Source organism: Seriola lalandi, unplaced genomic scaffold, assembly GCF_002814215.2.
Source record: "Seriola lalandi dorsalis isolate HSWRI2012SDOR001 ecotype SW California unplaced genomic scaffold, Sedor1 jcf7180002054688, whole genome shotgun sequence".
In the NCBI taxonomy this organism is placed as follows: domain Eukaryota; kingdom Metazoa; phylum Chordata; class Actinopteri; order Carangiformes; family Carangidae; genus Seriola; species Seriola lalandi.
In genome coordinates, this window is record NW_019525241.1 from 1681423 (window position 1) to 1708922 (window position 27500).

General features: G+C 38.7%; 2 protein-coding genes across 3 annotated transcripts in view; one reads left to right on the top strand and one right to left on the bottom strand.

The window, feature by feature from the left end:
• Positions 1-50: 50 nt before the first annotated feature.
• LOC111667342 (protein mono-ADP-ribosyltransferase PARP12) lies at positions 51-15727 on the bottom strand. Its single transcript, XM_023423026.2, has 12 exons — positions 15349-15727; positions 13378-13513; positions 12258-12978; positions 12071-12121; positions 11818-11944; positions 10825-10990; positions 7358-7478; positions 7164-7260; positions 6974-7052; positions 3162-3292; positions 2547-2698; positions 51-1300 (listed from the first exon to the last, which is right to left on the bottom strand). Exons 1-12 carry the CDS (start codon positions 15627-15629, stop codon positions 660-662), a joined length of 2703 nt encoding a protein of 900 aa, XP_023278794.1. The 5' UTR covers positions 15630-15727; the 3' UTR covers positions 51-659.
• A 3274-nt stretch (positions 15728-19001) lies between these two features.
• etv6 (ETS variant transcription factor 6) overlaps positions 19002-27500 on the top strand; it is a 27539-nt gene continuing 19040 nt past the window's right edge. Inside the window, exons 1-2 of one of the 2 annotated variants that reach the window (XM_023422972.2) lie at positions 19002-19398; positions 22786-22915. In XM_023422972.2, the coding sequence (XP_023278740.1) occupies positions 19369-19398; positions 22786-22915 (160 nt within the window). In that variant the 5' untranslated portion in view covers positions 19002-19368. The remainder of the gene's footprint in view (positions 19399-22785; positions 22916-27500) is intronic. The other variant, XM_023422973.2, reaches the window with a different exon arrangement.

Genomic DNA, 27500 nt, shown 5'->3' on the forward strand with positions numbered 1-27500 from the left:
ACCAACACTGCTGTTTACTGTGAACCTCAAGACAAAACTGTGTTACTGTGTGAAGTTAACATGAATATAACATAACATTTTATTTTCAATGCACAAAATCAATCAACATCACAACAATTCGAACAAAGGCAATATTTTTAGTTGTAGTGAAATTATAAAGTGGAGAACCATTGTAAATTGTATTGTATTTACATGTATTTCTTATATAAAAAAGAACATTAATGCAAAAGAGTATTAATGCATGGCTAAGGTGGGAAAGTTGTTGTCTTCTTCTGCAACGGTTTAATGGCAGCTGACTGAAGACTGTGCACCACCAACTGTTTATTAACTTTTATATGTGTGTAACAGTAGTGGCCGGACATTTTCTTTTGTTGATTTTCAGGAAAATTGTTTAAAAAGTGTTACATTAGGAGGAAAACTTGTCAACATTGCAGCTCTGTCATCAATATTTCCTGTTCACTGTACTTTTATTCAACTGGACTGTTTTTTATCTATGTGAATATTGCACACTTTAATGGATATTACTACCTATATTTCATCTATTCACCAAATTATTCAAAGCATTTTGCATTAGCTCCTTCAGATCTAAAAGAACGATTCTCTTTCAGCAGAGGTTATCCATTTGAAAAACACCACCTGGCCTCACTTCACCTTTACATTTAAGCAATGACGCAGGAATCATTTTTCTTTGGTGGCGGGGTTGGTGAGGAGGGTTTAGAAAAATGTGTGGGTTGGTAGTGGAGTGTGCTGTATGAAGATGTGCTGGGTTGAGCCGATGTGCTACGCTGGTACGAGGATGCACTGGGTTGAACTGGTGTGCTGCGTTGAACTGATGTACTAGCTTGGTACGAGGGTGCACTGGGTCGAACCGATGTGGTGGGTTGGTATGTGGGTGAACCGAGTTGGTATGAAGATGTGATGCGTTGATTAGCTGATACAGCAGGTTGGGCAGTTACTCTACTGGGGATGGCAGCTGGTCTCTGTGCTGGTACTGGTCTCTGTGCTGTTACTGTTGTAGTACTGTACAAGCTAGCTCGCGGGTGCGTGGTCTTGTACTGCAGCAGGTACTCGGGATAGATCTGGTGCTTCTCAAATACAACAAAGATAGATGGGTCTATAACGTTATCTACACAGCTGTCATAGAAGTTCACATCCCCGCCGTCTTTAGAAGGAGGTCTGCGGTAGTCAGTTGACCCTTTGGTGAAGTCTCCCACCAGCACCCGTGCGATGAACATGGATTTCACGTCAGAGTCATCAGTGTAGCTGTTGGAGTATTTGGCATCCCGGGCGAAGTAACTACCTGGGTTATGATAAAGAAAAAGATTTCACATTTTTTAGATTAATGTGAGAAAACATCTCATTATACTGACTGTGGATAGACACTAAGGATACTAATGCAACTAATGATTACGGCTGCAAATTATTTTCTTCAATAAACAATCATTTGTTTGGTGTCGAAGGAGTTTATTAGATTTAGCATCTGCTGTGACCAATGAACCAGAACCAATCTCTAAAACAATACTGGACAACTTAAAGAAAACAAGACTAGGTCAAAACCTAGTATATGTCTGGATCAGTTATGGTCAAATCCTGATTTTATAACCGTGACGTCGTCTGACAAAATCACCAAACAAATAAATTAAAGGCAAAGTTCTGTGATTTTAGCTGTATTTACTTATGAAATTATTGCTCAGAGAGAAAGTTAGAAGGGACAGAATATGTTTCTCTTTTTGTCTCTCACACAGCTCACAGCCTCCATCTGGGATCCACAATATTTTGGCCTTTATTTACCTGAATCTCAGAACGTGACAGACCTTTATTAGATGCAGGTCTTTATGTCTAACTCTCTCTGTTTGATATGGAGAATTGGCCATAGGCCAGCAGCATTTTAACACAAAGTCTCATTCTGAGTCGCTCCCGTTTGCCATGTCAAAGTTACTGCATTGCATGTTAATACAAACTCAACACTCCCTGTGACCATTTCAAATTAAAATCCCTCTAGAAACCTTTTATTTCTTAACAGGACTTTTATTGCAATGCTGCTGTAAGCATATTGTCTCATTTCTGGTTGCTGGTGTTTCTGTTGTTTACATGCTATTCAGATCTGCTAGTTCCTTTAGCAGTTAACATGACTTCTCTGTTGCCCTGAGCCCCCGGTTGGCATCCATACACAGTTCAGTCATGAATCAGGTTTATACCCAGTCTTAAAAAAGCCCCAGCCCAAACATTTTTGGGTGAACTCTCCCTTTAAATATAGTGTGTGTAAATCATAGTGAAGCCATTGCCAGTGGAAGAAACCAGGGTGCATAACTACAGTGAAATCCCATCTTAACATGCAAACATATTCCCATTCACACTGCAGCTCGTCAGGAAACACAACAGGAGGTAGTTACTAGTGTGTGTGTGTGTGTGTGTTGAATGTGTTATTAAGATTTTAGGATTGGTTTAACATACAGTCCTGTTCAAGAGTAAATTTTCTTTTTAACTTAAAATAACTGCACGTCTTTCATTGTCAAACCAGTGAGTAGAATTCTTCTTCATCTCACCTTTGCCGTAAGCAGTTCCATGAGCTCCACAGAGTCTCCAGTCAAAGTTGGTGAGGCAGATGGCGTCTATGTATTTAGAGTCAGTGCCATGAAAAAGCTTTTTTTCTTCAGAACTGCAACCAAAATTGTTGTTCTTCATCTGATTCTTCTGCCTTTATTCAGGAACAAAGAAACCATAAAACTTAAATCAAACTAATACATTTAGGATTGTGTACTAACATAAAGTTGTTAATGTAATTTATTGCTGTACAGCAGTCACCGTAGCCACAAGTGTCAATGGCAAGGTGATGATAAATGTCAAAACCAGTACAGAAAAGTCATAAAGTACACTGACTTTATGACTGATATCAGATGACAGTTATTTTAGATAAACAGTAATATCCATCTAGTTTTCTAATGTTAGCTAACATTAGCCACATGAGCTAATACTCATATGTTCAACTTTTAATTAGCAGGAGGAAGAATGTGTTACTTGTGTTACACTTTAAATACTGGACAGTGGTGGTCACCAGGCAGATACAATGATAACCAAGCTTAGATGATACAATTTAAATTCACAACAGATCAGATAAGAGTTAACTTTAAGGATCCAGACCATGAAAATCACAGACGTACCACTGAAAGACTTCCCAAAGAGCTTTGTTCTGGATCCTCTCGATGCTGACGACGTCAAAGCCTCTCATGGTTTTAAAGAAAAGAGTTTCAATCTCCTTGAATTCATCTGAGGAGCGCTGGAGGGAGACTCGCTGGAAAACAAAGACCACAGAGAAAATATATTATTTTTTACCAGGCTAACAATGAAAATTCTCACAAAATAAAACATTTTCAGACAAAATTACCTCCAGTAACTAATTATCGGAGGCAGCGGAAAAAAGTTGCGAACACAACATTGACATTTCATCACCTTGAGTGACAGCTGCTTATTTAGCATCCAACAGCTACAGAGGGACATTACCATTCATGTGGAGTCACATTTCTGCTCATCTGATGAATCTAAGTCCAATATTCACTTTTAGCTCGGTTTTTGGTCTCCACCAACTCCAGCTGAATGAAATATGTGGTTCTTTCGCTGCTAAATGCTCCACTATGTTCACCATCTGGCTGGTTGCTAACTGTGTCTATCTGATGTTTGGTGCTGGGCAGGTGGTGCAGTGGATTCTTAGAGGTTTTTATGCCTCCGCGCCGGAGACAGCCAGGGCTGGAGACATTATGTTTTCAGGTTGTCCTTACGTCCATCTGTCCCATTCTCATGAATGTGATTTCTCAGTAACTCTATTAGGGAAATCTTGATCTACAATCATTCACTTGGTATCAAAGATGAACTGATTAGCCATAACTCTTCACTCAGCAACTCACAAATGGTTAATATTTAACATGATTCTGGATAAATGGGGATATAACCTAAAACTATTCTGTGTGGTGGAGGCTTATAACTGGGAGGCGATAATTCTAGTTTTTTTGAAAAAAGAAAAAAACAACACTATAAGAGTGAACTAAAACAATAAAGTTATCGGCTGAACAACTAAACAATGAGCTGAAACTCAATATGAGGCTCTGTAAAGCCGAGAGGAAGCAGTGTAGGTCCAACTTCACAAACAACACCTTTCACATTCTTATTTGATACATTGCTATTATAAAATGAATTACTGCATCGCGGTTGTTGCCTCTGCCAATCAGTCAAGTTGCAGTTGAACTTTTGGACTCTGTGATTATTTATACCGGTTTATATAGTGACCTCATGTGAGATAATTGTTCTGTTTTCTAAACATACATATATTTCCTGGCTGTAGATTTAGACCACGTTCATTTTGATTTTGTGTAACGAATAACAGAAACCTGTTAGGTCCATGGTTTACAAGATGGTAAAAGCCTTTCTGCAGGTATTGTTTTCTTTAAATGATTAAAAGGGGGAAATTTAGCCTTTAAAGAGGGAGAGGGTGGTGGAGGCTTATGTGTAATTATTAATATATCAATATTCACTTTTCGTGGTTTTCTTATCTTAGCATGAACTTCATATGGTGAAAATTACACTTTAGTGTCTTTCCTCCGGAAACAAGCCAAGCATTTCCATATAAAATTCAGATGACACTATACAATAACCAGACAGAAATTATTATCACAGAAGGAGCCATTAATAATACATTTGATAAATTAGACCATAATAATTTGAAAAAACCGGTGTTTAAAGAACTTTAGAAGAATTTGAAAAATTTTATTTCTACTAATAATTAATTAGAATCATGTGGATTATCATTTCCATAATTGAGAGACTACTGATTATATTTTTATTAAATTTTTTTTAAATTATATTTATCGGATTAAAAAATGTAGGAAATTGTGATGTGTGATGATTCTCCCTGATCCTGTCTTATTGTGCCAACAGGAAATAAACAGAATATGGAGAATGAAGAGATCCAGAGTTTATTAAATGAGTTAGTAAGACCACAGACCATTATGTTATTGCACATGCTGAGGGAGAACAAACCAACTGGAAAACACATTTTACATTAGAGGGTGGATTATTTCATGCTCAGCAAAGAAAACAAATGAATCAGAAATGACAAATGAATTCATTCCAAATTAGAGTAAAAGACAGAGACACTGCAGCCTTAGAAAAGTTCCATCAAAATCTTTACTAGTGTCAAAAGGAAAATGTCTGAATTTAAAGATGATGAATTTCTACTTCTGAAAAGTTATTAATTCAAACCAAATTATCTATTGGTAAATAAGACAGGTAAACACTTGGCAGCTCTTCAAATAGAAATCAAATCAGCCATAATACTGAAAGACAAGGGCACAAATGTGATAATTAGGAACAAAAAGATTATTGATAAAGAATTTATATTATTTATTGAAAATCTGTTAAATCTGGAACTGGAAGTCTCTTTCAGATTTTAGACTTAATTAGACTTTTTAGACTTATTTATTTAACTTTAACTTAACTCAACTTATAAGTAAAAGAAGAAGAGACATTTACAAGCAAATAAAGGACATGCTTTAGTTTCACACAACAAAGAAGCAGAAAAGCAAAAAAGCATGATATATCAGTATAGCCTTTGATGGCCTTGAATGGCCTTTGGGTCAGAGTTAGATTTAAGTGGGCGAACAATGTTAAATATTAGGATGTTTAATAAATGACAATAAAATAAAATAAAATTTCGAAGCAATATGAAAGAAAGAATCATCCAATAATTAGGGAACCAAATCCTCTGGTTGCTCTATTTTTGTTTGTTCCTGTTTCATCTGTTAAAACTGCTCAGCTCCCAAAGATTTTATTTTTGTTTTCACCACCTACAATTGTTTAAGTATATTCTATCATTACAGGCTTTATATGGGGAAAAAACCTCATAGATTAACAAGATGATGCTCTTTCACATCTTTCAAAGTCCGACAGAGGATTGAATGACCAGATTTAGAACTGTACCAAGCATTTTACTACATCATACTGTGGATATTCATATTGAATCTGCAGGAGTCCAGGAGACATCCATACCAATTCCAAAAATATACCACTTGATGGATCATTGCTTGGACAGCTCTTCAGGACTTGTCATTAAGTGGAACTACATGGAGGAACAGAGGGACAGAAACAGTTAATGGCTGGTAATAACAGGTAAAGTTGAAAGAATCTACAGAACTGTTTTTCTACACACTTTGTTCAAATCTAGTCTGAGGAGAACCAGTATTAGTTTATGATTTAGGGGATGCTGGACTTGATCCAATATAAAATAATTTATAGAATTGTTTATACCAGAGACACAAAAACATGACATTGGTGTATCAGGCAAATGTTTAAAATGTGGAATTATGGATTGATTGATCCACTTTTTCTGGGACCATTGTAATTAAAAAGCTCTGGTTTGTCTTTGAACATTGGTGATTGATTTCATGATATATTTATTATATATTTAGATTTAATTTCATGATAGTAAAGCATCCGAGAAGTTGGATTTTTTTGTTTTGTCCTCACATACTGTTGGATCAACAGTATGTAAGGACAGAAGGGTGTCAATATGAAGATTCACGCTCTTTTACATTTTATGTACATCAACCAGGTGGCACTAAACAATGAGTTAAGTTTGACTGTTGTAGGTGCTTGGTAATTTTTTTGTTGTTTTTTTATCTTGTATGTTTGATGTAGTCACCATTGTTGAGATTTATAAATAAATAAATAATAATTAATAAATAATAATTGTACAAAAATTTTGTTTTTTTGAAAATGGAACCCAGAAGACAAATGAACAAGAGACGAGCAAATACGGACGCCATGAAGATGATGATGATGTGGGTTTGGTTCTTCCAGCAGTTACTTGCTTTTCTAAAATATTTAGCAGTATGTACATTCACAAGCCTGGGAGTGAATATTTGTTGAACCAGCGGCGACTGAGTTAGATTTATGGTTTGTAGGTGTAGTGTATTCACAATACCTTGTATCCTGTCGCAGTGATCTGTGTCTTATCCCAGTGGTCTGGTATAGCGTAAAGATGTGGTTGAACCAGAGGCCTTCTGAAGACAAAAAGCAGACAAAGGTCAGGGTTAGTTTTATTGTGAGTCTGTATGATGAAAGGTCTCAAAATAGGGAAAATTAAGCAACGTGGTATATTTGAGTTGTTGTACCTCACTCTCGTTGCTTTGACGTCTACTGCAGACACAAACCGGGGCCGTCTTTTCACAAGCCTCTTAGTGCCATAATGCTTGTTTGTTTGTATCATGTCTGATGTAAAAAAAATAAAAATAAAGACATCATTATAATACCATTATAATATCTTATAACTGTAAACTCAGAGATCATTTGCATAATCTTTGTTTACCATGGAAACTGAGTGAATATGACTGTGAACCAGCGGTGAACTCCACCACGTCTTTGTCATTGTCCAGAAACTTCTGCTCCAGTTTAGCGCTGTCAGTGTCTGCTGTTCTGTGTCCACCAGTCTGGAAACCAACACAAATCAGTCAGTGATCATTCCGACCAATCAGGAGCCACTTGGTTTGTTATGCAGATATAATTGCAGACAGCAACTATAAATACATTTATGTTAATTTCTGTCAAAAACGATGACAGTTGGTTTCAGCACAATGGTCAGAGATAAAGAGAGAGAAAGACCTATTTTCCAGGAGTTAGATGAGATGATTGATACTGCTCTTACGTCTTTACGCTAAATATGAAGCTAGCTCCTACAGTGGTTAGTGTAGATTAGCAAAAGGAGTGGAAGTAGGGAAGCAGCTAGCAAGAGACTGGTCCATGATAACAAAATTCCAGTCTTGTTGTAACTGTGAGGTTGCCAGGCAACCAGCAGAGTCAAACACACGGCGAGTTCATGTCACTATAAATACGATACACAAATTGCGAAAAAAAAAATGTTCACATCGGCCTCTGACTTTTCAGAAAAACAAATGCACCGCTACTGACAGTTACGTCAAAATAAAATCCAATATTAACACTAATATATTAAATCTATTCAGCTCCTTGTATAGGAGCTGGACACTGTTTGTGTCTGGTTCCACTTGGTAAAAAACTGCTGCATATACATAACAGAATAAGTGGATTTTGTTACTGTAGTTCAGAGCGAGGCTAGCAGTTTCCCCCTATTTCCAGTCTTTATGTTAAGCTAAGCTAACTGGCTGCTGGTACTAGCTTCATATACAGCATAATGACATGAGAGTGGTGTCAATGTTCTCATCCAACTGCCTACAAGAAAACAAATAAGCATATTTAAATGGTGCTTAATGTTGTATTTATTGTTGTCAAACAACCAAAATTATTTATATAATATAACATGATGAATAATTTTCTGTATTGTGGTAATTTATATGGATTGATATGAAATATATATTTCTGCATGATTATAACCATGGTAATTCCATTCAATTTCATTTGGCTGAAATGTGAGGAATTAAATAAATATGCTCTCTGTTCCAGGATCAGTTCTTTAGACACTGAATGCATTTTAGTCGGAAAAGTGGTGGAAAAGTCTATAACCTCAAGTAACCTTCTCCTGGGAAGAGTAAACCTTGAGGACAAACTGTAACTCTCAAAGATGGAAAACAGCTTTAGTGGCAGGAGCGCCACCAAATGCATTAAAACTTTATTATTTTATTCAACAGTCCAATATGAGCATAACAAATTCAAATTCATGTAATCTGGTTACAATCCCTGCTGGTGCTAATCTCTGTCCTCAGAGACGCTGCCACCCAGCTCAGGCAGCCTGGCTGCTTCTCCGCCTCTGTAGATTTATTGTGTGGATGCAGAACCATAAAGGATAAGATTAAAACTTTAATGACGAGCTGTATGGCAATAAGCTTAAGAATACAGGAGAAGAAGAAATGTCTACATAATAAACATCAGATGGCTACAGCAGTATATAAAGAATTGGTAGGTTATGTAAATACATGTCGTCATCAGTTCAGTGCGGGTTTAGTAGATCATGAGTGGGAAGTTCAGTCCTGGTGCAATTTGCGTTTTTTAAATTCTGTCCTTTAGACTCACAGGTGACACAGCTACACCGTGACACTGTCACTGTCAGAGTCCACATGGACCACAGCCAGCGAAGCTCAGATACCTCAGTATTGCATTACAGGACTTATAACACATGATAATTTTTACTGCAGCCTCACTTCTTGCTTGTCATGAGCAAAATTTGTTAGCGTGAACTTAAGCAGAATTGTCACCACAGCAGCATTTAGGGATGTGGTGTGCCTCCAAATATCATAGATGGAGCAAAAGTGACCATTTTTAGCCCAAATCAGCTCCACTTGCTTTGCTAGGCGAGGCATGTTGTCAGTGTGCATATCTTCACTGAAACTGTGGCTGCTGCAGCCATTTCTTCATGCTGCTCCACTGTTTGCTAACACAACACTGATAGGAATTGTTTCACTGTTTCAACCAGAGATTTTTTATACAATTTGTATGAGGCGGTGTTGCTGGAAGAGTAATGACTTCAAACGGTGATCAGCATTAAAATGGTCAAATATGTATGAATTAAAAACCACAAATATATCTTTTTATGGATCAAAACTTCAAATAAAACTGCAAAGTGTAAAATATGGGACCTTTAAATTGGCTGCAATACCAAGGAGATAATGGGACATCCCTATTTCACAATATTTACCATTAAGTATTACATAACTAACATGATGGTAAACAGCAAATACCTGCTAATGTAATGAAAAACAATATAAACTGACTACCGGGGGGGTGAGCTACGACTTGTTAACACGACACTGAAACTTCATCACGTAAAAGTTGATATGTCAAACTTACTAGCAAACTGTTGCTTACTTACACATCCAGCAGTGAGTTAGCAACATTAGCAGCCAGATGGCAACATTGGCATTAATTTAGCATTGTGTCTCTAGTCACCTGATCAATGTAAGTCCAGTATTCACACTCTTTTAATCTGAATTTGTTTATCTGAGGGAAATATCTGACTCTTACTGTATGCTCCACTAAGCTAGCTTAGCTAGTTGCTTGCTAAGTGTGTCTCCTGTGTTATTGAGTTGGCAGGTAGCATATTGTGGGTTCTTTGAACTTTTTTTGCTAACAGTTGCCTCCTTCACTGATGAGAGCTACGACACTGAAGACCAAAATACTGAGCTGAAGGACACTACAATGCTCCATACATTTGAGGGGAACTGCAGAGAGGAGTGGATTCATCACTATGAGTGTCACTTTCACTTTAAAAATGGTTATTTGAACCATTGCTCCTATTAAAAAAAAGATAGATTTGTGCAGCTTTAAAGGACCAGTGTGTAGTATGTACCCCTCCCTTTCCAAGCATGTAGGAGAATCTACGGTGGCCTTCAGGTAATGTAAAAATAAGAAAGGCCCTCTCTAGAGCCAGTGTTTGGTTTGTCCACTCTTGGCTACTGTAGAAACATGGCGGAGCAAAACGGCGAGCTCCGTGGAGGACGACGCGTTCCCTATGTAGATATGAAGAGTTTATTATAAGCTAATGAAAACAATGATTGTTAGTTTCAGGTGATTATCAGTGATGAAAACATAATTATTAAAATTATATTAAATTTCTGTCAATAAATCCCCCTAAATCCTACACATTGGTGCTTTAGCAGAAACAAACAACGCAAATACAAAATTCAGACCATCCTGGAATTAAACATATGCTGAACTGCAACTTTGAAATTGGTTATATTTTGAGTGTCGATGAATTATGTACCAGAAATTTTCAGTTGGACCCTAAACTGTGGCATCCAGAGAAAATTCCTGGTGTTTTCTCACACATTAACACTACTACAACCGACTACAAAGGAAGTTACTCACAGCTGAAGAGTACATGTTCCACTTTCCAAACTCGTCCTCCCAGTACCAAACCCACTCGGTGGTGTGGATGAAGGTTGGCTCAACCAAAGAGTTAATGGTAGAGAGTCGCCGAACTTTGTTCAGTCCACTGGTCATTGTGTCAAAATGCACAGCCGGGGTTGTACCACTGAAGTCAACAAAATGAGTAATTAATTCACACAATTCATGTTATGAGCAGGAGAAAAAAAAATTCAAAAAAGTGTTTCCTGTGAATACATAAAACTCACTTTTTTCCAACAGGTACAGCATGGAAATGGAATTATTTATTTTAGCTGTATCAAATGATCATCTCTCCTGCTCTCAGTAACATCTTATTTACACTGAATGATCCCTCTCTGCTTTATGTGATACCCAACGAATCAGAATTATATGGAAAAACAAGTTGCTCATAAAAGCTTTTTATTGACTTTATTAATCATTATTTTTACAGGACACAATCAAGTTCAGTTTACCTGTCTTGAGGTGTATAACTCAGCATAGAAAACTATTGTCTTCTGGGTTTCTAACGGGAGCTTTTTAAATTCTGAAAAAAATATCCCTAGTGATGTCACCAGGGTTCATCTGTTATCCAGTTGCATCATGGGAAACGTAGGACTCTGTTTTCAGAGATGGGTCTATAGTAACTAAAAATCTGAATATTTCAGGCTCTACTATTTATTTTAAGATGTCGCTTGTGAGTCCCACAACTCACAAAACAGTCAGCCAATCAAAATAGAGGCACAGAACCTCCTCTCTTCTGGTTGGCTCACCAACCTGTTGTTACAAGAGCTCCAGAGAGAAGTCTGAGAGAGGAGATGTAAAACTACATTGAGATGATTTTTGGTTCTTAAAACCACAAATATATCTTCTTATGGATCAACACCAGAAAAGTGTAAAATATGGGAGCTTTAGTCAATAGTGGTAGTAGTTAGAGTAGCATCTTCCCAGAATTACAGAATTGTCAGACGACAGTACCTGTAAGTGTTTTTGGGGTCACAGTAGTCCTTCTCAATCGTCTCATTATCAGCCATGGCGGTCCACTGATTACCCTCTTTGACCTGCCATCTGTACGGCATCTTGTCATGAACTTTAAAACACTTATCTGAGGACACATCGGCCATAAAAACAATATCATTGACACCTGATCATACTTATGAGACCATCACACTCCAGTACACAGAAGAAGTGTAAAAATTACAGTTTTGCATGACGATCATTGATTACTCACCCTCATGTTTACAATGTCCCTTGATGAAATACATGCATATCTCAGTTTTATCTACGGGAAACAAACAGAAAGGACGTTATGAAGTTTTGTTTCTTCTTTTACATCTTACACAGTTCTTTCAGACAACAGTTTTAATTTACTCTCCCATTAAAGCTTTTGCAGCTGGTGTAGTCGTGTAGGTGTTTACCTCTGACAGGCCTTCGTCTTTTGTTCGTCCCATCATCGTTGTCTGTGTTTTTGTCATTGACAGCAGAAGTGAGGTCATTAATGGAACGAGTTTTTTGCAGCTGCTGGTTGCCTCGGTTGCCCCAGTTACCTCCTCTACCTCTGGCAGCCGTGGAGGTTTTATTCCGAGGTTTTCTGTTCTGACCGTCGTCGCTGTACGCATCGGTGTCGTTGGTAGCAGCAGAGATGTCGCTGGTGAAGGACTCGCTTTCACTTAGTCCGTCCTCAGTGTACAGATCTAAGTTATCCATGTCAGCAAGGATGTCGCTAGTAGAGCAGGTTCGTGGCAGATTCATAGAGTAGCCTGGGTTCCCTCTGTTGCCCCTGTTGCCCCTGTTTCCCCTATTGCCCCTGTTGCCCCTGTTTCCCCTGTTTCCCCAGTTTCCCCTGTTGCCTCTGTTGCCCCTGTTTCCCCTGTTTCCTCTGTTTCCCCCTTCACCCCTGTTGTCAGAGAATCTTAAAGCCTCTTTATTTGAGTAAACAAACTTCAAGGACTGAATAATGTTGTCAGGCACATTTCTTTCCATTAGGATTCTCAATGGCTGTGGAGCATCAAAATCATGAGGCCTGAAGCAGCTGCAGTCACCGCTCAGGGACCTCTCACAGATGTGCAGTCTCTTGCAACCATCTCCATCCTGACATCGGCCGAACTCTCCATGACCGTTGTTGTAATCATAACATATCTGGCAGAGGGAGAATAAGACAAAGAGAAAAGGTGGTTATAATCAAGCAAAGCAAAAACAAGAACAAAATGTAAGAAAACAGTGAATTGCTGTTGTAATATTGACAACATTTTATTTTTCAGTGAATAGCTCCTTAAGAATGATAAATACAGATGTTATCCAGCTAAACCTGGGTGTCAACAAACATCTGGTAATGATGATAAAACAGATAAGGGCTTCAAACTTTTAGTCAAGTACAGGTGTTGATATTTAGAAAGCTCTAGGGGTCTCCAGTAATTATATTTAAGAGGATCTATGTGCCCATCCATACACCGAGGCGACCATTTTTAGTTCTGATCCACTCTGTGACCGATCACACTATCTGATTTGAATGCACCTTGTGTATGTTGGCAGACTTACAGGAGGCAGGAGTGCGTTGTCGCTCTGCAGCAGCAGTGTGCACAGCTCTGTCCTGTCCAGACTCTCCAGTTCATGCTCTCTTAGCATCACTTGGTTGTGGTAAGTGTTCAGCTCATGAGAGAAGCTGCATCCTCCCCTGTTATCAAAGAACACAACACACATAGTTCAGAGTTTGTTCATTGCTCAGGAAAAAGAAGAGATTTCTGTTTGAAGATTTGTAAAAACAGTGCGTTTAAATTAGCTTAAAGGCTGGGTTTGGTGAGTCTGACAACTATTATAATACCTTTACTGATTTAAATGTCAACCCTGAAAAGCAAATGATAGACAAACATAAAGCTAATGATATAGTATCATAACCAAACAAATGTGAGTTGTAGAGGTAGCTACAAAGAGGTATTGACCGTGTTTAAGTGTGTTTGTATTCCTGACTCATGCAAAACTTGTCAACACAGGCAGGCTGAAGGTCACCATCAGTTTTGATTAAATATACTCATATTTATGGTTCAACTGAATATATATCTATAACTGAACATCAGAGTTAAGGACACTCACTGGCTGGAGGGTGGTGGTAATGCACCAAAAAGCTGTTTGCCAACTGCCAAAAAACACCAGAAGAGGAGGAATTGTGTTTTAAGACAGTACCCAAGTATTAATGACACGCTGCATGCGGATTAAAATCATAGCACATCTTTCAGCGCCTGTATTGGTGTAGCCCGGACCAGACTGTCATCTGTTTTATGTTTTTAAACTGCTGCATTATTTGTTACATGCAGGCCAAGCAAAACTTCCATTGAATCTACTGTTTACCTTTACTTCACCTGATCAGTTTTGAGTTGTCCGGCTTTGTTTAAGTGGTAAAATATTCACTCACGTTGGATTTTCTTAGCTTTTAAAAGTAATCTCCTGTCTGTTGTCTACATGTAGTATACAAGATTTCATTTAGTTTGGGAAGTAACAATGTTTGGGGGCTGAGGATGGTAGGAGGAGGTTGTACTGAAAAAGAACAGCGAAGAACAGCGATGAAAAGAAATTAACATGAACTAGTTCATTTTCATCTGTGTGAACTGAACTTTGAGCCACCACTTGTTAAGAGAACTTGCACAATACCATGTCACCACTGTGAGACATCACACTTGCCTTTATGGTCTGTATGACTGTGGAATGGAGCTTATATTAAATTTCAAAAACTATAGTGAATTTGGTTATTTCCCACTGTATAAGTGCTAGAACACTTAGAGACAGTATACATGTGTATGAGTCAAATGTTCAGCTTCAAGAAATGGTTTGAAAATTTGGAAAATGTGTTTATATGTTGTCTTTTGTGTGTTAATGGGCTTTAGAGGTGCTGGAAAGGCAGTTTTTGTTACCTTTCTACAAAGTTATGCTAGCTGATTCTCATCGATTGAAGTCGTCGTGCTAAAATAAAATAAGCTGAGCTAGCTTAATTAGCATCTTGGCGGTGGCTCCGTCTTTAGCACAGACATGACAGCCATATCAATTTTGTCATTCAACTCTTTCCGCAAAATGAACTTTTTCCTGAAATCGTGTTTGTCTAACTTTGAAGCTACATAAAACGTTAAAAAGACATAACGGCTACAGCTGTTCAATGTGGTAAATTAGCCTGTTAAGCTATCTGTCAACCCTCAACGTTGCAATCAACGTAGGGTTTAAATGTCGGACTTTCTCAACGCCACGTGAACGCACCGCGCGTGTCAAGGCCTTTAAACCAGGTAAACATTAGCAGTAGTGACAGTCGGTTTAATGACAACTCAGAGACATTATTCATTAAGCAATATTAAACACACACATGAAGTGATGATAATCTGAATCTCAACAATAAACGTTCTTAAAAAAAAAAAAAAAAATTCAGACTCCTGTAGAGGAGCCACAGGCCCGTCAAACTGCCTACTCAGCACCAAGGCCAGTCTGAGGCGAACCACGACTCACCTCACTTTAAACGAACATATTTACCTCGTCCGAGTGAACCGGCAAGATCCGCTGAAGAGGAAGTTCTTACACAGGTGCAGCCCGCTGCATGTCCCCGCACAGTCCTTGACTCTGCACAGCCTCAGCCTGGTCCGGGCCACCACCTTCGGCTGGCCTTTGGGACAGCACGAAGCAAATTTCTCTCGGTTATTAGTGATCTGCGATAATTTCGCGGAGTCGCCGGAGCAGAGATTAAACAACAGATCGTCGGTGTTAACTGCTCCGTGGTTGGCGCAGAAAAACTTCAGTATTTCTGAGTCCATCATTTTTGAAGCTCTTTCTGGTTCTCCTTCCACCTCCAGAGAAGACAGCGGCTGATGACTGACTGACTGCTGGGCTCACAGGAGGAAGGGAAATTCAGTATCATTTCTAGAGACTGGAAACCGAAACTTAACTCTCCTCAGCTGGGCTTGATGCTGTAACGCTGCCACTCACCGCTTGGGGGCGTCACCGTGTTATATGTTATTATCATACAACCCTGTTCTCACCTGAGCACAGAGGAGAGTTTCCATGCTGCTTCACAGCTGAACACAGTGGGAAACTTTTTTAACAGATATTTTATTATGTCCTATTAATACATTCAGATTCATAATTCACTGTAAGTGAAAGTTAAGTACAGGCAAATATATAATTAATGTCATTGTATTTTTTTTCTTTTTCTTTTTTATAGAAAAGTCAAAATAATGTGGTTTCATATTCACATAATTAACTTAATTATTTGAAATTTGTATTTTAACCGGTTTAAATTTTTTCAAATTCTTTTAGTATCAGAAAATAACTTTAAACTTAATCTTATTTATTAATCTCCAGAAATGTAATATTTGACAAATATGTCCATATATCAAGAGTGAAGTTGCTACAGCCTATATGTCACCTATAAGTGATATATTATTATCTCATATATACATCCTCTGGATATATGAAGATATACTTTTATAACGTATATGAAATTCCCATATCAAAATGTACAGGTATAGGTTATTAAAAATATCTATATGATGAATTTTTATGTGGTATAATATGTTGCAACCATATATGCTAACAGTATAGCCTATATTTAATTTATATATGCAGTTTTATTAAAACAACATAAAAATTCTATATGCTTATATATGTTTTTCTATTAATTTCTCATTCATTTTAAACATGTCTATCATCCTATTGTGGGAAAGTGGTTTCAGACTTTTGGCTCCTATTGTATATATTATCAGCATATAGAAGACTAACAGGCTTTGGGATGAATATATATTTATGTAATATATGTCTACATATAAGCATACATACATAAACATGCATGCATATTTATATGAGCTAGACATATATATTGTTCTTATTTCAAATGGTTTTATATATCATTTTTTACATATGTTTTTATTTTATATGTACATATGTTTCATATATGGAAATTCAGTGATATGTACATATATTACATTTGTGTATGATATAGTTTTACGGTAGGTGTGTAATATTATGTTTGTCACCTTTTTAATCTGATTACTGTAATCCCATTAATGTAATCTCTCAATCCCACCAGCTAAATTACCTGTCTACTTCAAAGACACAATCGTTCCTGTCAGTTTGTCATGTATTAGTGAAAACACAAAATTCAATTCAATACATTTGTGGGTTTATTCCCATAGCTATCACAATTACAATTTCAGAACTAAAACTGAAAAAAATAAAATAAAACTGATTAACACTTTAGTGTTGCTTTAAATGGATAGCATTGCATATAAAAATACCTTTGTGGTGTAGTTTTTGACAGGAACTTGATTAACGTGCAGATTACTATTTACAGGAGACTCCTGAGACAATTGCCTGCACCAGTGCCAGTTGACATACATGTCTGATTATATCAAGATAGATAATTAACCGAATGAAATGACATAAAACATGTACATCCCAATTGTTAACAAGGTCTCAGCCCTTTTAAGTATCAGCATGAATTCATTATCCCTCAGCTTCACTCATCTGCATTTGCTCGTTAACTTGGAGCACATTTCCCATCAGCCTCATTGTTTCCTGTCCCCCCTCCCTCTCGTTGAAGCGAATATACATGTTGGAAGTGATTTTTCTATAATTCTGTGTGCCTCCTTCCACCAGCTGCTTCCACCAGTGACTCTGAAGCTTGAGGTTTCAGGTTTCAGCATGCTTTTGTGCTGTAAAATAATCCAGATTTACTGTCAGTTCTGACCTGGTGGCTGACAATAGTGATGTACGAATTCTCATGGTCCATCAATCTAAGATGGCGTACAGTCCAATAATCTTCTTTGCATGTCAGATGTTTGAGGCGTCACTATAACGTCTATGGCCTTTGCCATTACCAGATCTCAACCCAGCTGAACACCCACAGGAAACTTTGGACCTGCTCATTGCTGCCATTAGCAAAACACCAAAGGAGTTGAATATCTTTGGAAAGAATGGTTCCACACACTTTAGGAATCTATGACAAAGAACATTAAAGTTGTTCTGGAGGCTTTTGCTGTTCAAAACATCTTGTGCCAGTGAAGTTGTTTCAATGGAGATAACTTTGTGCAAAGGAATAATTGTCTAACAAGTCATTTAAACCTGTATTAATTGTTTCATGGTCTGTAAATAGTAAACAATTTGATTGCCTATATACACATCCAGACATAGAGCAGCACAAGCACAGTGGGTTTATCAGAGGTTTTATACTGAAAATAGATTCTTACTACTGCTAAGAAAAACAAGGTTGATGGGAGCAGTGAGACTGAATCAAAAAAAGTAACGTTACGAGCCGTAAAATCAAAACAATTAGCTAAAAGAGGCAAAACCGCTGTGTAGAGCTTAGGCTAACTGCAGTAGAGAAAATTCACTGTGTGTCTGTTACTATGAGCAACAGCTGTCTCATTACACACAGTCATTTAATTCATTGTTAATGCAAAAATAATATGTGCAGCTTTCATATTAGCAGTATTCATTCCTGATATTCAGGACTCACTATTACACACTTATAATTGCACAGTATGTGGACGGACAAAGAAAGTGACAACAAATATTTTAAATTATTTAATATTCACTTTTGTCTCATATAGTATTCATCTAATCTTATTTGTTTTCTTATACTCTAGCCTGTGCATTTTGTATTATAGGTTTTATATTACATTTCTTAACGGTGACTTTGCTATATGGTATTGACCGTTTAAAAAAAAATAAAAGCCCATGCCATATTTTAATTAAAACACATGCATTAATCACCAGGAGTCCCTATATCCTATAGGTTGATATCTTTATACCTCCTTTAATGAGTTACACTCGTGCTGTCTAATTAAAGCGCAGAGGTTTAGCCTGTTGTGTAACCGCATTTGCAATAAGCTTTGATTAAAAACAAATACAAGGAAAAGTAGTGTAACTGACGAGTGTGTCTGTCTGTGTCAGTCGTGTGCTATGGTCGTGTGTAGTTGTGTCTGTCTGCAACGAGACCTGCTGCGATTTCCTGCTTCGGGTTTCCCTTTAAAAGGGGGCAAGGCTCAATGCTGGGAATTCACGTCATTTCGCCGTTTTACACACATCCAGATCAATGAGAGAGAGAGAGCGAGAGAGAGAGAGAGAGAGCGAGAGAGAGAGAGAGAGCGAGAGAGACAGAGAGAGAGAGAGAGAAAGAAAGAGAGAGAGAGAGAGAGAGAGAGCGAGAGAGAGTGAGTGAGTGAGTGAGTGAGAGAGAGGTGTCCGTGCTCTCTCTCTCTCTCTTCAGTCTCGCTCTTCCAGGAAGGGATTATTAACCAGCGCGCTGCCGACATGTGAAGGAAAACACTCGCAGACAAAAGAAGTTTTCACACTGAGCCGCGCTATGGAGCTGGAAAGATAAAAAAAAAAAAGAAGAAAGAAGCGGGCTACATGAGAAAAACAACTTCTCCCACAGTAACGAGCCGAGCAGTCGAGCTGCCGCCGCCGACGAGCGGGTCTGAGTAGGAGCGGAGAGCAGATAAAGAAGAGAGCGGAACGGAAAAGTGGAAGGAGACGGAGAGAAGTTGACGGGAGATAATGTCTGAATCCTCCTCCGCTGCGACCAAGGTAACACCACGGGCTCTTTGTTTTCCTCCAGCACACTCTGTGAAGCTGTTAGTGTGTGGCTGATGTTCCTGCAGGATTTACAGAGCTGCACATCACCTGCTGCAGACGTGTAAGCGCCGTTCACTTTTGTTTTGCTCGTCATCTGTTGCTCGCGGCTCCACGCGTTCACGTAGCCTGCTCCACTCTTCTGCTGATGGTGGTGATGGTGATGATGGTGATGGGAGAAGTCGTGACTGTGTGTGACGTGCAAAACGTTTGATTTACCGCCACGAAAAGTGATCAAAGGGCGCGCTGTAACACAGACACAACACACGAATAAACAGGAGCAGAGGGAGAAGCGTCACGAAACGACTGGGGTTCAGTCACAGTAAAACAAATACAGAGGAGCTGGAGCTGGTAAACTCTCTCCTGGCCTGTACCTCATACTAGGAAAACTCTAACACTAACCCAGGCTCAGTTTACTCACGGATCTGACCAACCGTTTTATTGATAAGAATACAGTTATAGTCTGAAATGATCAGTAAATCGACAGAAAATTAATCGGCAGCTATTTTGATAATCGATATTGAGCATAAATGCCAAGTATCTGCAAACAGCAGCTTCCCCAATGTGATAATTTGGTGATTTTCTCTTCTTCTTTCTATCATCCTAAACAGAATATGTTTATAAAGCTGCAACTAACAATCACTTTCATTATTGATTGAACAAATTTCCTTTGTTTCATCTTGTTGATTGACCAAGATATTCAGCTCACAGTGACATAAAACAGAAGAGGAGGCAGAGAATGGATGGATCCATTAATCAAATACTGGTTGCAGCTCTTTTGGGTTTTGGACAGTTACTCAAATTAATTCATTTTATAGACTTATTGATTGATCAAAAACAAATAATCGATAATGAAAACCATGGTTCGTCCCAGCCTTGGCTGTTGGTCAGACTGTGTAAACAATCTGAAGACACTGTGTTGGGGATGGACATGTGTCACTGTGTTTGACATGTTGTAATCTAAATGTTCAATCATTTATTGATCAGTAGTGAACTCTACAGGAAAAGGAAAACTGAATGATCAGCACAGAATCACCCTTGGTGTCTACAAGAACTGGAGCTGAACATTTATTTGGCCGATGTGCAGCGGTGTTGTTGTTTACTGACAACCTGTTTCAGGTGTTTAATCCGGCACAGAAGGTGAATATTTGCTGCTTCAGGATTTGCTTTCTTTGGGTTTGGACTGTTTGTCAGACAAAACAAGACATTAGAAGTCGTCATGTTGAGGCCTTACAACTTTTGATGGACATTTTTACAATTTAAAAGACAAATTTAATTAATCGATTATTATTCGGGATGTGACAATAAGCCTGAAGTAAAAACACTGCAGGATCTCTGGTGACTTAAACTGAAATGTGGTGTTTAGTTTCTGAGAGATATCTTCTCATTACTGAGTCTGATGTCACTACATGCTGAAGAATGATCAGCACTTCACTCAGAGAAGTTTTCCACCATTGCAGCCTGCAGACTGGATGTCCCCCTCACCTTCACACTGCAGCCTGGTGCTGTCACAGACGACTTTCCCTTTTCTGCAGTTGTCTTCATCACAGGCTCTGTCCTGACCGAGTCCCAGCTGTGTGAAGGCTGCTTCCTGTCTCTGGACAACAGAATTTTTAGAAAGTGGACCTGAAGCCGGAGAAGAGAAGCCTTTGCCTCTGAGAGGAGGAAATAGAGGACTGAAAGATTATTGCTTGGCTTCCACAGGAAATTCCTGGTGCATACAGTTGATGTGCAGGTCTCAGAGCGGCTGGTGACAGCAGGCTGACACTGGAGGAAGGAATGGCAAAAGACTAAACTGCGTTTACTCAAGAAAACTAAGGTGTCTTCGTGCTTTGTCTTCATTTGTAGGAAAGGAAACCAGTCAACAGAGAGTGACCGCAAAGTGGAAAACCTCATACCTTAACCTAGATGCAATATGTGTGCTGTACAACAGCAGAGCTAGAATGTCCTGGAGAGGACTGCAGCCAATAACTGTTTTCACCATCACTTTATCTGCTGATTATTATAATTATAATTATCATTATTAAAACAGTAAAAAATGCCTTCCACAGCCTTCCAGAGCCCAAGGTGACGTCATGAATTTACTAATTTTATCCGACCAACAGTCCAAACCTCAAATGGATCAAATTAAGACTCATATAAATCAGAGAACTTTACCAGATCTTTAGTGGAGCTGAAACCACAGAATGTTTGACATGTTTGATTGATAACTGATAACTAAAAACATTGATCAATTATTAAAAGATGTGATCTGATGTGATCTAATTTTTCCGGGGCTGAAAAATTCAGCATAATTGAGGGTGTGGTCGCTTTGAGTGACAGGTGGGTGAGCGTATGCTTGCCATAAACCAGCATGCACCAAAGTCTCGCCTTCGCACACGCCCCTCCTCTTTGCCCATTTTTGCATTAACCAGGGGTTAGGGGAAGAGTCAGACACTGCCAAGATGGTGACAGCGCAGCAGCCCACTCTGAAATTCAAAACCGCGCTTCATAAACCCGTAGATGACATCACAGAGGCTACATCCATCTTTATTTATTTTATATGTAATTGACATATGGGTCAGATTCAGTTATTGGTTAATCTGCTGATTATTTTCTTATCAACTGAGTCATTGCAATTGTGGAAAAAAATTGGCATTTTTGGTTAAAAAAAAAACTTAAATCATAAATTGATTATTAAAATAAATTATCGAAAAAACTAATTATCAGAAAACTCATATCATTGTTTGCTATCCTCTGGGTTTTCGAGTGTTGCTCAGACAAAATGTTACATGAAGCTGTGACAGACGAATTGATTCATTCAAACAAAAGCGGACAGATCAATCACTACAAGTGATTAGTCGCAACAGTAGATGTAGATGCTTAGTGAGTATGATAATCAAATGTTGGAATGATTAGTAGATTTATTGATTAGTGAAAAAAAAAAATCTGATAATAGATTAAATGTTTTAAGCAAAAGTGTCAAACCTTCACTTTTCTCTGTCTCATATCATTGTAAGTTCAATACTCACAGGTTTCTGACCATGGTCATGAAAATCCAGCCACTGAAGTTATCATCCTGTCAAACTGTGCATTGCTTAGTTTGTAACTTCAGTGCGCTGCATAGCAACATGTGTGCTGAATGTGTGGCATTTGGTACATTGGTGTCTCTAGAATGTGTTTTCACAGCATGACAGCACATCAGTTTATTAGACTCGCCCTGCTGTCCATGTAGACCAGGCCTAGTTGATGTTGTGGGTGCGTGGCGAGGTGAGGCGAGTCGGCGTGGGGCTGTTTGGGTTCAGGGCCGGTGCGTTGTGGAGCTTTGTGAGCCATGCTTTGTGTCTCTGTGTCTATTCATAGCAGGAGAGGAGCTCTTTCAGTCCTTCCGCGAACCCGCTGCCAAACTCCACTTCCTCCCCCGTCCATGCTCCCGCCGCGAGGCCAGCCAGCCGAATGGAGGACGAGCCTGCCAGGCTGCCTGCGCACCTGCGTGAGTCACACACATACACACACACACACACACACACACACACACACACACACACACACACACACACACACAGAGAAGAGCAGTGACTCCTACATGCATTGATCAGTCGGTCATTGAACAGGACAGATTGATTTTTGTCAGTGTTTTTAGTGTCTTTCACTGTAAATGTTTATGTTTGGCTGAAGTGGTAATCTGAGAAATCAGATTTTTCATTTGGTCTCACCCCAGAAATCACCTGTCACTCAAACTGTGTGGGCGGAGCTGTGAGCTGTGACCCTGACAGTTCTAACTTGTGGAGGTGGCAATATCTTAGAGTTTAGAACAGCAAACAGAAGCTATACAGAAGCTATAGACAGTGTTGTCACAGTGAGGAGAGCCAACATGAATAAATAAAAACATTGCGGAATATCACTTTAATAGTTAAAACCCATCACATCCAATCATGACAACACACACACACACACACACACACACACACACACACACTCACACACACACACACACACACACAGACCACTATCGCTGCATGAGTGCTGGCCCAGTCATGCCGTACCTCTCAGCTGGGAGGCGTTGAAGCAGATCCGGGGTCAGACACCTGAACCGTACACGCATCCACTGGACCAGAACTGACAGACCTACTGCACTGGAATAACCAACAGTTACACAGCAGTCAGGTACAGATAATATGGAGCAGAGAACACATGTGTGCATGGAATGATAGAAGAAGAAAGCGCTGAGGTATGGGCAGTAAGACCCCTGCAAGAAAGAGAACGTAATACCAAACAAGAACTAAGTGCAGGACATGGATGCAGCTCGGCTAACAGAACATAATTATGTCAGGACTGTTGCTAACACTCATCTGCTTCTTCATGTTTTCTCCTCTAATCATCATGTTTTAATTATCCCATTCAATACAGAAGACGTTCACTTTTTATACTGACCAATGAATTAGCGGCGTCCTTGAAGCTCCCTGAGTACATCAGCAGGGTGAATTAGTCCTGGCTTCAAACCTCTATGATTGGGGAAAATAAAGGAAGTGACATGCTCGTAGTTATGAAATAAAATGAGGTCTGAATAGCCTTCGATTTTTAAAATCGATTTTAAATAGCTCAAGTATTCATTGATGGCCATTATTCTGTTGAAAAACATCTGAGCCAATGAGAGCTCGGTAGATGGGATAAATAATGATGATGTCATGAGGCAGAGCCTGTAAAATGGTGAGAAAAAATTGCGACAGCTGTCCAGGTTGTTATATATAATATTATTATATATAATAACAACTCTTAAAGTCAGACTATATAAGAAAAAAAAACACATTGTTGCTCTAATGAGTGAAAAGTAAAATTCATTGGAGACACCTCCTCTCTCAGCTCAATACACTCAGATGCAGCCTTACTTGGTCTGGTGTGACCAATAGCTTATGGTTGCTAATGCTAGCTAATTTTAGCTAACTTTAGATAGACGTTGTTGTATAACTGACATTGCTCAGTCAGTTTGGTGACTTAATGACTCTTCTCCACTTGCACAATTGTTGCACTGAGTTGGCCTCTACTGTTATTGTTACACAGCCCGCAGTAAATGGACATTTCTTTGATCATGGAATCATGGAAAACAGAGAAGTTAACTGCGCTAGCAACCATTACTCGTGTGAGACAGATGTGTTACTGATGGGTTACGACAAATGAAACAAAATAACCAAACAGAAAACAACTAACATAAGTGTGTTGTTAGATTGATGATGAAATAAAATCCAAAAGTCTGATTATCAGGCTGAAAATGGTCCACATTAAAGGTACCCTGTTGAGTTTTTTCACAATTAAGAAATGTATCGAAATATTACCAAAATTGCAACATAGCCAAATGCAGTCACAACAAACCATAAATGAAGCATTGTGGTGCCACAGAGATGCCTTGGTCATATTCTCCAGATGTTAAGGAACAAGCTTGTTTGGAAGACCCAACAAAAATCATATCATCATCATTTGAAAATATGAAAATGAACAGCAAAAATAACCATTCCAACTGATCTTGTGACTCATATCACAATCACAATATGATTTTTATTTTTTTTGGCATATCATTCAGCCCTTCAGGCAACATGATTCACATCCTACAACTGGTTTTGCCATTTCTGTTGATGGTGGTGCGAGTGTACCAACATGTGGATGTAAACAGGCTCTAAATATGTAAAAAAAAAAAAAAGCATGTTTATTTGATCTCAAGGACACAAAGCATGTTTCTGAGTAACACTGATTGTAGACATAACTTGTTTGTTTACAAGAAACCTCCACAGGGCACCTTTAATATTAGGTATGCTTGATTTGTAAGCTCAAACACTGGGAGCTTAAACTGGTATAAACAGCTGGAGCAGCTGGAATCAGACGAGACCAGTAAACAAACTAATTGGGAGTCATGTGGTTTTTGTTTAGAAGCACTGATTGTCTATTAATTGTCTACTTTGAATCAGAACAAACCAGCTACACAGTAGAAATACACTAGAGAAGCAAACGGTCCACAGGTGAGTCAGTAAAGAAGAACATGTTGGAATATGTTTTGAAAAGGTAACGAAATTAAGCAACAAGGTGAAGTTTACGGCTCTATGGAGCTTCGGTTCGGTTGCATCGGCTCACTGTTGCTTAACCAATCATAGAGCAGGCGGGGCTGGAGCTGTGCCAAGAGATAGGCTCTGTGTTCAAAGAGTAACCCTGAGCTGCTTTGTCCATGCGTCCGTCAATATTTAACCTGTTTTTTTTTTTTTTGTTTTGTTTTTTTTTTTTTTCTGGCAAGTGTGAAGTTCAGGGCTTTTGTGGGGCGTTGGGTTGGGCGTCTGCAAAGGCTGAGGCTGGATGAGATGCACAGGAAACTCCCTCGGCCCACTTCCTCTTTTGCATTGTTGCAGAAAAAGGAAGAACGTTCAACAGGTCCGTGTTGAGTTTCCTGTCGAGTAAACCGATGGGTCAGTTCACATCCGCAGACATGTGGAAGTCCCACTTTGTTTTACTCACATTTCAAACACAGCCATGACTCTCTCACACATCTGCAGGTCAGGAAAATTTCTTTCTTTTTTTTCCCTTTTCCTCAGTGTTTAGTTTATGGCAGCTCCTGGTGGGGATCCACTCTCCTCTCTCAGACAGACAGCGACATGTCTCTGTCACTGCTCACACAGTCCAAAACACCTCTGTCCTTTCTCCTCCTGCCTATCTAAACACACATGTGCTGGAAAACAAGCCGTCCATTAACCCCCACACTCAGAGGGAGTTCTGTCCTGAGGGGGGGAGAGGGAAACGAAGGGAGAGAGAGAGAAAGAGTAGGAGGAGGGTGAAGGGGGGGCAGAAAGAAAAAGAATGAGGGAGGAAATTGCAGTGTGGGCAGAAATCCGCCTTCTCCATTTCCTGGGGAGGAAGTGGATTAGATCGGGGAGAGTTGCAGCCTCCTCACACTAAAGAATGCTACCATACTCAACTTTAACCCTTTCAGCCAGACAGACCCAGAACATACCACACACCCTCATCTAGTTAAAGAATATGTGGAATAAATTGTAGTCTTAATACTTGCCTTAGATCCTTTCTTTGATTCCTTTTCTGTTTTTAACACCTTTTTCTTTTTGGTCTTTCCACTGTGTTTCTTGTCTGTTGTTCTGTAAAACACTGAAATGATTCTGATAATTCTTTCCATTCATTAGAAAAGACATTTCAGTATAAATCTGTACATAAGAAAAGATAAGAGATTTAATCGAAGACATTTTATGACATTTATAAAGATGCTCTATATTATACATGCTGTAAATAAACCTAATCATTTATTACACATACTTACATAATTAAATAAAATACAGACCAATTCAAAAACATAAGAAAATAAAAGTAAATTACAAAACAATCTGAATGAAAAGAAATGATAGGGTAATGCTTGAGTTAAAAAGCAGTGTGTCAGTTAGTGTTTTAAATTCTAAGTATAAATATAATTTATTAAAAATGAAAAGTATGCTCTCTGGACTTTATGAAGGGTTCATCACACTGCAAGTACAAGTAAACTAATTTGTATGTAAGTATATTTAGTTTATATGGTGAACATGTGAAGTGAATGTAGATGTGAGGGCAACCAGGGAGGCGTTGGTCAACATAGTAAACCAATAGGATGATAGAAAAAATATTTGTTAATTTTTTTTCCCCCAGATTTGTTCATTGGATTTTCTACAACTCCAAAATATTTAAGAAGTTGCGTCACAAGTTGCATTATTGTTTCAGATATAGCATTGAAAGTAACAGGGCTTGTCCCTAAAGTGTAGTCCACTAATCTTTGACTGTGTTTGAACTCAATAATTTTTTTGCCACTGTGTTTTTCCTTTAAAAAGGTTTATTGAAGCATGTATAGTTAACTTTGTACTTGGACTCTGGAGTGTGAAGGAATAATTTCAGTTCTTGGGAAATACAACATGCTTAGTCGCGACAGCTAACTGGCAGCTGTCGGTTAGCTTAGCTTAGCACAGAGACTGGAAACAGGAGGAAACAGCTAGCCTGGCTCTGTCCCACAGTTACAAAATCCACCTACCAGAAAGCTCACAGATTAACATGCTGTATCTTGT

Coding starts and splice junctions, on each gene's coding strand:
- LOC111667342 (XM_023423026.2), bottom strand. CDS start 15,629: ATGATGGACTCAGAAATACTGAAGTTTTTCTGCGCCAACCACGGAGCA. Junction 7,479..10,824: donor GGAACATGTACTCTTCAGCT/GTGAGTAACTTC, acceptor GTTGGTTTCCAG/ACTGGTGGACACAGAACAGC. Junction 1,301..2,546: donor TGGAACTGCTTACGGCAAAG/GTGAGATGAAGA, acceptor ATCATAACCCAG/GTAGTTACTTCGCCCGGGAT.